Source organism: Balaenoptera acutorostrata, chromosome 19, assembly GCF_949987535.1.
Source record: "Balaenoptera acutorostrata chromosome 19, mBalAcu1.1, whole genome shotgun sequence".
NCBI lineage: Eukaryota > Metazoa > Chordata > Mammalia > Artiodactyla > Balaenopteridae > Balaenoptera > Balaenoptera acutorostrata.
In genome coordinates this window covers 49,699,905-49,712,105 of record NC_080082.1, presented here as the reverse complement: position 1 = coordinate 49,712,105, position 12,201 = coordinate 49,699,905, and the positions used below count along the sequence as shown (strand labels likewise).

The following is a 12,201-nucleotide window of genomic DNA, read 5'->3' as shown; positions in this document are numbered from 1 at the left end:
CGCTTCCAGCTTTCGGGGAGAAACTTGCTTGACCCACTGTGGATCTCCGAGCCACTCCACCCCCCGTGGCTCTGGGGAATGGATCGGCCCAGGTACACAGGGTGAGAACACAGGGCAGGGCTAGGGGGTGGGCGGCGGGGAGGGGCTCCTCCACCTCCCTCCCCGGAAGTGGGCTGACCCAGGTGAGCTCCGGCCCCGAGGGTCGGAACCAAGTGACCAGCCTGCCGGGAGGGCGCCTGCAGACTAGGGATCCCGTCCGGCCCCCTGCTGCTCAGGTCATGCCGAGCGGGGTGTGAATCACCGAGAATCGAGACTCAACTGGGGTGATTCACCTGTTGAGGGAGGCGGGCGCCACTGCGCACCTGTTCCCTCTCTGCCCACACCCCTCTCCCCACCTGGCGATGGACCCGCCTAGGTACACCCTGCGGGGAGGGGCGAGTCTAAGCGAGCCTTGGGCTGGAAGAGGCTTGCTCTTAGCGCCTGACTTTTCCACTAGCCCTCGGGGTCCTCGCGTTCGGCTGGACTGAGGCGATGCGGTCCTCTCGCGCCTTCCATTTAGGTGGTATAAAGAACCAAGATAAGTTTTCGGAAAGGAAGTCTGCCTTCTTAGGGATGCCCGAGGGGAATGGGGCCCAGGAAAAGTTGTAGTTCTACTTCGGAAGTTTTCTCCGCCTCTCCCCCCGCATTCCTAACTTTTGGTTTGGCCCCCGGGCGTTCATTGCCCCCGGTCTGGCCTCCGGAAACTATGGCTCTTAAAGGGGCCGAGCGGAGGCGCGGGACTAGGGAAGGTTTCCGCCTAAGGATTCCTAGGGACCGGGGCTACCTGCGTTGAGGGCGGGGTGGGGCGAGGCCAGGCACCCGGAACGCGAGGCGCTCTACGCGGCTCTGCTGTCCCCCGATGGCGGCTAGGGGAAGTGCATCCTGGGGAACTCTGGGAGCTTCTGAGGAATCTCCCCGGAGGTCGCAAACTGGTTACTGGCTGGCGGGTTACGTGCCCAGGGATGTTTTGTTCGACCGCATCCTGTTAAAACCCAAGTTGGATCACGACCCTCTGCTCAAAACCTTCCCGTGTCTCCCCCTCCCAGCAGAAATCAAAATACTGGGAAGTGGCCTGATCCCTCTCTGACGTCACCACTGTCCCCCTGGCTTACTCAACTGGCCAACTCAGCGTTCGGGAATGTGCCTCTCACCCTCTCACTTCAGGCCCCTTGCCCTCACTACTTCCCCTGCGGGAACACCCGTCCCTCAGACGGCCACCTGATCCTCCCCTCCTTTACGGCTTTACTTAAAGGTCATCTTTGCAGTGACACCTTCCCTGACCACTTTTTATAAAATTTCAACCAGGTCAGATCCCCCCCCGCCCCCCCCCACCCCGCACACACACTTTTTTGTTGTGGTAAAGTATACATACCATAATCATTTTAACCATTTTCAAGTATACAATTTAGCGGCAGTAATTACATTCACATGGTTGTGTACTCATCACCACTATCTAATCTTTTTCATCATCCCCAGTATAGACTCTGTACTTATTAAACAATAATTCCCCATTCCCACCTGCCCCCAGCACCTGATAACCTCTTTTCTACTTTCTTTCTCTATCAAATTGCCTATTCTAGGTACCTCATTTAAGTGGAATCATATGACATTTGTCTTCCGTGTCTGGCTTATTTCACTACACATGTTTTCAAGGTCCATCCACATTGTAGCATATATAGCAATCAAAATTTCTGTCCTTTTTATGGCTGAAATAGTATTTCATTTTATGTATATACCACATTATGTGTATCCATTTATCTGTTAGATACTTGAGTTGTTTCCACCTTTTAGTTATTGTAAATAACGCTGCTGTGAACACTGGTGTAGATACTTGTTTTCAGTCCTTTTGGATATATACCTAGGAGTGGAATTACTAGGTCATATTGTAGTTCTAGTTTTAAACTTGAGGAATTGCCAACTTGTTTTCCATATTGATGCACCTTTTGTATTCCCACCAGCAATGCACAAGGGTTCACACCTCACCAACACTTGTTTTTTTCTGCTTTCTTGATTATAGCCATCCTACTTGGTGTGAAGTGGCATCTCATCAGGGTTTTGATTTGCATTTCCCTAATGACTAATACTATTGAGGATCTTTTCATCTACTTCTTGGCCATTTGTGTATCTTCTTTGGAGAAATGTCTATTCAAACGTTTGCCCATTTTTGAATTGTGTTGTTTTGTTCTCTGCTGTTGAATTGTAGTTCTTTTTATATTCTGAATATTAATCCCTCGTCAGATATATAATTTGCAAATATTTTTTCCTGTCCTGTCGATTGTCTTTTCACTTTCTTGATAGTGTCCTTTGATTCACAAAAGTTCTTAATTTGATGAAGCTTAGTTTATCTATTTTTTCTTTTGTTGCCTGTGCTTTTGGTGTCATATCTATGAAAATGTTGCCATATCCAGGGTCATAAAGATTTTCTCCAGTGTTTTCTTCTAAGAGTTTAATAGTTTTAGCTCTTAAGTTAGGTCTTTGATCAATTTTGAATTATTTTTTGTATATGGTATAAGGTAAGGGTCCAACTTAATTCTTTTGTATGTGGTTATCCAGTTTTTCCATCACCATTTGTTGAAAAGACTGTCCTTTACCCACTAATTGATCTTGACACCCTTGTCAAAAATCAATTGACCATATATGTAAGGGTTTATTTCTGGGTTTTCTATTCTATTACATTGGTCTATATGTCTACCCTTATGCCAGTACCATACTGTTTTAGTTACTGTAGCTTTGTAGTAAATTTGAAGTTGGGAAGTGTGAGTCCTTCAACTTTATTCTTCTTTTTCAAGATTGTTTTGGCTGTGCAGGGCCCAGTGCAATTCTATATGAAAGATTTGCTTCCATTTCTTTGAAAAAGGCTGTTGGAAGTTTGGTAGGCACTGTGTTGAATCTGCAGATTGCTTGGGTGGTATTGATATCATAACAATTTTAAGTCTTTCTATTCATGAACACAGAATGTCTTTCCATTTATTTAGATATTCTTTAATTTTTATTAGCAATCTTTTGTAGTTTCAGCATACAACTCTTTCACCTACTTGGTTAGATTTCTTCCTAAGTATTTAATTCTTTTGGACGTGATTGTAAAATGAAATTGTTCTCTTAATTTCCTCTTGGTATTGTTCAATGTAGGTGTAGAGCAACACAATGGATTTTTGAGTGTTAATCTTGTACCCTGCAATTTTGCTGAGTTTGCTTATTAGTGGATTCTTTTTGATTTCCTATATGTAGGATCATGTCATCTGAGATTAGGGATAGTTTTACTCCTTCCTTTCCAATTTGGGTGCCTTTTACTTCTTTTTCTTGTTTGATTGCTGTGGGTAGGACTTCAATACAAAGTTGAATAGCAGTGGTGAAAGTAGACATCTTTGTCTTTTTCCTGGTCTTAGGAGGAGAGCATTCAATCTTTAATCATTGAGAATGATGTTACAAGTGGGGTTTGTTTTGTTTTGTTTTTTAATAATACCCTTTATCATGTTAAGGAATTTTCCCTCTATTCTTAGTTTCCAGGAGTTTTTGTCATGAAAGAGTGTTGGATTTTGTCAAATGCCTTTTCTGTATCAGTTGAGATGATCACATGATTTTCCCCCTTCATTCTATCAACATGATGTATTACATTGGTTAATTTCCTTATGTTGAACCACCATTCATGCATAAATCTCCCTTGGTCATGACTTCTGCCATTTTGCTATTTGTTTTCTTTTTTTTTAATTTATTTATTTTTGGCTGTGTTGGGTGTTCGTTTCTGTGCGAGGGCTTTCTCCAGTTGCGGCAAGCGGGGGCCACTCTTCATCGCAGTACGCAGGCCTCTCACTATCGTGGCCTCTCTTGTTGCGGAGCACAGGCTCCAGACGCGCAGGCTCAGTAGTTGTGGCTCACGGGCCTAGTTGCTCCGTGGCATGTGGGATCTTCCCAGACCAGGGCTCGAACCCGTGTCCCCTGCATCAGCAGGCAGATTCTCAACCACTGTGCCACCAGGGAAGCCCTGCTATTTGTCTTCTATATGCCTTATAGCTTTTTTGCCCCTCATTTTCCCCATTACTCCCTTGTTTTGTTTAGTAATGTTTTTGTGGTGAAATATTTTGATTCCCTTCTCATTTCCTATTGTGTATATTCTATGGCTATTTCCTTTGTGGTTACCATGGGGATTACATGAAACTATAACACTTCAATATGAATTTATACCTGGTTAACATTATTTTTTTTAATTTTTTAATTAATTTATTTATTTTTGGCTGCATTGGGTCTTCGTTGCTGCTGCAGGCTTTCTGTAGTTGCGGTGAGCCCCCCACTCTTCATTGCAGTGTGCAGGCTTCTCATTGCAGTGGCTTCTCTTGTTGCCGAGCACGGGCTCTAGATGTGTGGACTTTAGTAGTTGTGACACACAGACTCAGTAGTTGTGGCTTGCGGGCTCTAGAACGCAGGCTCAGTAGTTGTGGTGCATGGGCTTAGTTGCTCCATGGCATGTGGGATCTTCCCGGACCAGGGCTCGAACCTGTGTCACCTGAATTGACAGGCAGATTCTTAACCACTGTGCCACCAGGGAAGCCCTATACCTGATTAACTTTAATAGCATGTAAAAACGCTGCTCCTATACCTCTCCATCACCTCCTTTTTATTATTGAGGTCACAGATTACACCTTTATACATTGTTTTCCCATTAACGAAGGTTAATAATTATTTTTTATGTCTTTTCTTTTAAGTCATGTAGAAAATTAAAATTGAATTTTAGTACAATAATACTAGCTTTTATAATTGCCCATGTATTTATCTTTACTGGAGATTTTTATTTCTTCATACAGTTTCAAGTTACTGTCCAGCATCCTTTCATTTTGACCTAAAGAACTCTCTTTTGCATTTCTTGCAGGGTAGGTCTAACGGTAACAAACTCCCTAAGCTTTTGTTTATTTGGATATGTTTTCATTTCTCCCTCATTGTTGAAGGGCAATTTTGCCAGTTTTGGAATTCCTGGTTGAAAATTTTTTTCTTTTAGCACTTTGAATAATTCAACCCATTGCCTTCTGGCTTCCAAGTTTTCTGATGAGAAATCAGCTGATACTCTTAATGAGGATCCCTTTATGTGACAGGTCGCCTCTATCTTGCTGCTTTCAAGATTGTCTTTTTGTCTTTGGTTTTCAGCAGTTTGATTATAATGTGTCTTGGTGTGGATCTTTTTGTGTTTATCCTATTAGAGTTTGGTGAGCTTCTTGGATTTGTAGATTTGTGTCTTTCATCAAATTTGGGAGGTTTTCAGCCATTATTTCTTCAAATGTAGTTCTTTCTGTGGCTTTCTCTCTCTCGTCTCCCTCTGGGACTCTCACAATATGTATGTGGTTCCACTTTATGGTGTTCCACAGGTCCCTTAGGTTCTGCTCACTTTTCCTCAACCTTTTTTTCTTTCTGTTCCTCAGACTCAATCATTTCAATTGTCCTATCTTCATGTTCATTGATTGTGTTTTCTGCCTGCTCACATCTGCTTTTGAACTCCTGTAGTGAATTTTTTCATTTTAGTAATTGTGTTTTTCAGCTCCAGAATATCTTTTTGTTTTCTTTTTATATTTTCTACCTCTTTATTGATATTCTTATTTTGTTCATACATCATTTTGGTGTATTTTTCCATGTCTTTGTTAGCTTTTTGAGCATTTTATGACAGTTTACATCTTTGTCTAGTGTGTCTGCTGCCTGGGCTTCCTCAGGGATATTTGTTTGTTTTCCTTTGAATGGGTTACTTTCCTGTTTCTTTATGCCTTGTGATTTTCTGTTGAAAATGGACATTTAAATCTTATAAGTGGTAACTCTAGAAATCATATTTTCCCCCTTCCCAGGGTGTGTTGGGGGTTGTTATTGTTGTAGACTATGTCTGTGCTGGGGATCAGCTTGAGGTGAAAGCTTGAGGTCATCTCAGATCTTTTCTGAGCTCACATCTTTCTCTGGGTTTGTGCAGTGACTTTCTAAATCCCCTCATATTGTGTGTGTATCAGTTGTTTTTGAAAGTCCTAATCCCTAAAAATGTCTGGCTTCCAATAGGGGGGAAAGGGAAGAAAACCCAACTGTCCCTTTAAATCTCTGGGAAGCCACTTTAGCCAGTGGGGGTTGAAACAATGATGACCTGCCTCTGTGTCTGTACATCTGTGATCAGAAGCCGTAATCTGCAATCAGAACACAGAACCCTGATATTTGGAGGACAAGGTCCTTATTGCCCATCCCTCAATAATAACACCAACTGAGCACTTTATATACAGCATCTCAACAAATCCTCATAAGAGCCCTGTGTAGCCAGTACCACTGAAATCCCTATTTTGAAAATGAGGAAACTGAGGTTCACAGAGAGAAAGCCGTTTGACCAGACCTTCAATTCAGGAAGAGGCTTCATTGCAGTTCCATAAAATATGTGAGAAAGAAAAACAACCCTTGGTATCTGGGAGCTGACCTGACACAAATAACGGGGTATTGGTATTTCTAGGAGCCAGCCTAGAGTTCACAGCTAGGTCACTGAACATAAACAATTTCATAGAACGCCAACATCACACAAAGTCTCTCTGTGACTGTGAACCAAGACAAAAACAAGACCACTCCATAATCATGTCTGAACACAGACAAACAGAAACACTGTCCAAGCCACAAAAGACTAAACATTTCCCTCTCCCATTCTTCTCACCTTCCAGATAAGATAGAATTACTCCCACTTCCTGACAGCACCCCATTCCGAGAAAATCTCCACTTCCTTGAACTCATCCCCAAATCACATAAAACAAGCCCAAATTCTGTAAATCTGTTCTCACACTTTCTTACTGAAATGTTGTACCATTCCTATGGTGTGCACCTTCCCTTACTGCAGTTAGTCAACAAATCCAACTTTGTTCAACCACAAGTGTGTTCCTAGTCTTTGGCTGAAGTGCACTGGCACCTGCCAAATGTGTACCCATCTCAAGGCCTTTGCATTTGCTGTGTGCTTAGTCCAGACTTTGCTTCCTCTGGCTCATCTTATGTAGGTCTGCTCAAATGCCACTTTTTTTAGAGAGCCCTTCTCTCTCCATCCCATTTAAAATAGTCACTGTATTAGTTTGCTACGGCTGCCATAACAAATGCAGCCATAACAAATGACTGGATGACTTAAACAACGGAAATTTGTTTCTTCACAGTTCTGGAGGCTGGAAGTCCAAGATCAAGGTGTTGGCAGGGTTAATGGCCTACAAACAAAAGTAATGTAGATCCCTCCCAGGTCAAAGCATTTGACTATCCTTCCTTATTCCATAGCAGCTAATGATGCTGCAGGTGGTGCAGCCTCCACTGGCCATGGTATTTGAAGGGACTGTGTAGAGCAGAGCTCTCCACCAACCCACAATGGACATGTAAGATGAGAAAAAAAAAAATGTGTTAAGCCACTGAGATCCCAGAATTATTTTGTTACACAGCATAACCTAACTTATCCCAATTAATACATCCCCCACTAGAATGGAAGCTCCAAGAGGGCAGGGACTTAGCCTGGATCCTTAGTGCCTGTTGAAAGATGAGTAAACGATACTTATTTATGGAATAATTGAATATGCCAGGCACAAGAAGGTGAAGTTGCTGGGCATGGATTATTCTAATAAAAGGTGGATCTAGAAATGAAACTGATCCCAAAACCTGGGACTGAAGCCACTTGGCCACATTCCCACTAACTAACCACTGTGTTAATCCAAACCTGGACCGTTCCAAGAATTTGACATCAGTAATCTCTTGAAAGCTTTATAACACCATAGTTTGTGATGGAAAGTTCTAATATCCCATTTTACAGATGGGGAAGTGAGGTTTAACAAGTCTCAGCAACTTGCCTAAAGGTCGTGTAGCTCACATAGTGCTTACTACAGTCCTGGTACAACTGATATTTCCTAACCATGGATGCTGTGACAAATATGGTTGGTTATACCAAATAAGCATTCTCTTCTACATCTCTCCTGCATACAAAGCCCTGATTTTTTTTGGAGTCTTCAATGACTCTATGGTCAGAGGTTATACTTCCCCAGTCCTGGAGAACAAATTCTGATTGGCTTAAGCCAATCATGGAAATTTTCTTTCCTTTCAGAGATTGATTTTGATCTGCACATGGGACCTAATTCTGGCCAATGGAACTTTAGGAGAGATCTGATGGGAGGATTTGGGGAATGGTTTTAACTTTATGATATAAAAGAACACTGCTTGTAGTAGACATTAGCTGCAGTAATTATTACTGCCATTTTCTAAATGTTTCCTGGACATATTAGAATTCCATTTCCTTTGTTGGATTGGTGAATTGCTAGTGCCATGTAACCATTTCTGGCCAATGGTTTGTGAGCAAATGACATGTGTCATTTAAGGCCAGAGCATTTAATTACAGACAGGAAATCCTACAGAGCTTTCTTCCTCCTTTGGCATAAAACTGGAAATGTTTGGGATGGCAGTTGCTCAATCATCCTGTATCCCTGAGTGATTGTAATGCCAACCCACAAGGGACATGGATCATGAATGGGAAGTAAACTTGTGTTATTGTAAGTCATTGAGATTTGGATGAAGTTTATTATAATAGCAAACAGCCTATCTTGAGTGATACAGAAATTAGTATCAGGAGTGGGGTGCTGCTGTATTAAAAAATAAAAACACATGGCATTGGCTTAGATACAGAGCAAAGGAAACAAGAAAATTATTTGAAACCAGAAGGATGAAGATTATTGCCTGAAATACTTTGGAAGGCAGATAACATACTTAATGAACTTGCAGCTTTAGGGGAAGCAGTTGGAACACAGGACACTAGGAGTGAATATTGGCCAAAGATGGCCCCAAATCAGGAAGACCTTTGAGAGTCAAAGTCCAGTTAGAACTCAGCTTTTGTCAAGGATAAAATCAAGGATTAGCACCAATCAAATCATTATTAACCATTGTTAAGATCTCTGAATAAATTAAGGTACTCCCAGGAAACACTTAAGATAGCCTGAGGTAGACAAAATGGCTTAGAATATGGCTTTCCATGGATGCCTGATAGAGTCTAAGGTACCTGCAATGAGAGGGAGAGAGAGGAGAGAAATGAGGAACATCGTGAACAGAACTGTGGATGTGGGGGTTTTGTACTTGGAGTTAACTGGAGACTTATAAGAATCCTTAGGTCCCACACTTTAGGAGACAGAAAGCAGGCTGAGAAAACTGCTCATGTGCCAAGGACGGCACATCTTCCACTGTCACCTGAGATGTGGCCAAGGAGGATAATGGAAAAGGGGGTAACTCCCTGGAGAGTGAAGACATAAGCCACAGTGAACAAAGATTTGGGAAGCTCCCCACCCTTAAGGAGTTGATTTGGTACTAATTAAGGAACCCTCCCCCTTCTATAAGATAGGAAGCCCTTACAGTATCTTTTCACTAGATTTTAGAAATGATACAGACCAGTGCTTTCTGTGTGTCTTCCCTTATTCCCCTTTCCAATTGGGCATTTTGACCCATTCCATCATTGTGTATTGGGTATGTGGAGGGCAAATAATTTGACTTTTTAGTTCACTCGTTCTGACATAGGTTCACTCATTGTGTTTCCTGCCCATCTCTTGCAGACATTTGAGTTTTTGACTCAACAGCCTACACTAAGCTATTTGATGACATGAACTGAATTGGACTTCTGGAAGTGCAGTGGATCAAGGTCCATTCCACTGCCCAGGGCTGATGCCTGAGTTCTGTGGGTGACTTCACAATGCCCCGATGGTTCCCAGCCTCCTTCTGTAGTCTGTAGGTGGCCATGTTGGCCACCTTGTGGCTGCTTAGCCTTTCTCTCCCCACTTCATGGGCCCAGATATTAGTCAGCTGTGCCTACAAGAGTCTCTGCCAACAGGCCCTACTCTCAGGCAATGATGTTGTCCTGCAGTGTGACCATCTCAAGGCACGCTGGTACTTCTCTTCCATTCTGGGGGAGGATCTCTTGTTGCTCTCCTCAGTGCCTAACATAAAGAAACTGCCTGGGGGCAGCCTCCAGTTGACCAACCCTCAGCCCTCCCAGACAGGCCTCTATCACTGTGAGGACAATGACAATGCCCTCGTGGTAGAGTATGAGATTGATTTCCAAGATGTCACTACCCTACATATTACGCACAAAGGCCTGGGCCAAGAGCCCCTGCAGAATGAGACCCTGAGTCTGGGCGGCAAGGAGCTCATCTTCACCCACTGGGAGCCCTGGCAGGACTGTAACAGCTGTGGGGAGCCAGGTGAGTGCAAACGCCTGGGGTACTGCTGCATCGAGGAGCCCCTGGAAACGCCCATGCCCTGCTGGCTCTATCTGCAAGAAAAGAAGGTGCAGTACAGACGCATGTGGCCTGAGATGCAGGTGGAAGCCTACCTTATACCCTGTGACCACATCAAGTAAATCAACCAGCCGTACTTTGCCTTGACATTTCCCAGTTGGGCAAGTTGACCAACACCATGTGGCTCACCTGCCCCTTGGCGTCCAGGTGACTAGACCTGCCTTTAACCCTCACCCAGGCTCTGTTTCCTGTGCCTAACCGGGCCAGGGGGTTACCTTCCAATAGAAAAGCAGGGTCTGTCTCCCAGCCCATAAGCTTTCAAGGTCAATCTGTGCAGGAAGGGGTCTCTTCATGGGCTTGTTCGGATGTTCATTCAGCAAGAATTCCTGGCTGCCCCTTCTGAGCCAAACCCCAGGTAGGTGATGTTGGGGACACAGTGGTGACCAACAAAGACCTAGTCCCTGCCCTTCTAGACTCCTGATATTCAGAGTAGGCCAAATGTAAAAGCTAGAGACGAAGACATTCCAGCCCATGTTCATGCCAACATAGACTTTAGTGTGATTTCTGTCTCCTCACTGGACTCTGACTGATACGATTTATCTATCCATCCTTGTACCAATGCTACAGTGTCTTAATTATTATACCTTTATAATAAGTCATGATATCGATAGTATAGATTTTTCAACTTTGTTCTTCAAGATTGTCTTGGTTATTCTTGACCCTTTGTAAAAAAAAAAAAAAAAAACAATTGAAATCAGCTTGTAGTTCCCATCCAAAAAACTCCTGTTTTTTTTTTTTTAAAAATCGGGGCATCATTGAATCTAAAGATAAATTTGGGTAGAATCAATATTACAATATTTAGTCCTCCAATCCATGAACATTGTAAACACTTTCATTATTTAGGCTTTCTTTAATTTCTCCCAATAACATGCAGTTATTAATATAGAGGTTTTACATATATTTTATTATATTTGTTCCTAAGTATTTGATTTTTTCATGCAAGTTGTGTCTTTTTTTCCAAATTTTGTTGTATATAAAAATATATTTGGTATTCATATATGACCTTGTAACTAATTATTTTGCTAAATTCACTTACCTCCTGTAAAATGCTGAATGGAGAAGTTGATGGCAGACATGCTTATGTTATTCTTAATATTTCACTATTAAATATAATTCTGCCCTAGGTTTTTTTTTTTATGGGGATTTAATCTTTTTTTTTTAATTTTATTTATTTATTTATTTATTTATTTTTGGCTGTGTTGGGTCTTCGTTTCTGTGCGAGGGCTTTCTCTAATTGTGGCAAGCGGGGGCCACTCTTCATCGTGGTGCGCGGGCCTCTCACTATCGTGGCCTCTCTTGTTGCGGAGCACAGGCTCCAGACGCGCAGGCTCAGTAATTGTGACTTACGGGCCCAGTTGCTCCGCAGCATGTGGGATCTTCCCAGACCAGGGCTCGAACCCGTGTCCCCTGCATTGGCAGGCAGATTCTCAACCACTGCGCCACCAGGGAAGCCCTGCCCTAGGTTTTTAATATATCTTTAATAGAAGATTAAGAAAATTCTTTTTCATTCCTATTTTGTTAAGAGTTTTGAGCCATGAATGGGTGTTGAATTTTATCAAATGATTTTTCTGCATCTACTGAAATGATAATATGGTTTTTTTCCTTCATCCTGTTAGTGTGGTGAATTAACACTGATTGATGTTCAGATGTAAAGCCAACCTTGCCTTCCTGGGATAAACCCAATTTGGTCATGATGTTTATCCTTTTTATTTATCATTGGAGGCAATTTGCTAATATTTTGCTTAGGATATTGTGTTCACGTTCATGAAAAAATGGCCTGATATTTTCCTTTGTTGTAATGTCCTTATAAGTTTTTGGTATCAAGGTGATTCAGACCTCATCAAAGTTTGGAAGTGTTCCATCCTTT

At 42.4% G+C, this 12,201-nt stretch overlaps 1 protein-coding gene across 3 annotated transcripts; it reads left to right on the top strand.

The window, feature by feature from the left end:
• Positions 1-7: 7 nt before the first annotated feature.
• On the top strand, positions 8-11,209 carry LOC103007987 (protein FAM187B-like). Of its 3 annotated transcripts, none has more exons than XM_007165119.3 (2): positions 8-92; positions 9,594-11,209. In XM_007165119.3, the coding sequence occupies exon 2, from the start codon at positions 9,776-9,778 to the stop codon at positions 10,394-10,396; it is 621 nt and encodes a 206-aa protein (XP_007165181.2). In that variant the 5' UTR covers positions 8-92; positions 9,594-9,775; the 3' UTR covers positions 10,397-11,209. The 3 variants fall into 3 exon arrangements, with proteins under 3 accessions (XP_007165181.2, XP_007165180.2, XP_007165182.2); XM_007165118.3 differs by having other exon boundaries at positions 24-101; XM_007165120.2 differs by lacking the exon at positions 8-92 and adding an exon at positions 486-559.
• The last annotated feature ends 992 nt before the right edge of the window (positions 11,210-12,201 follow it).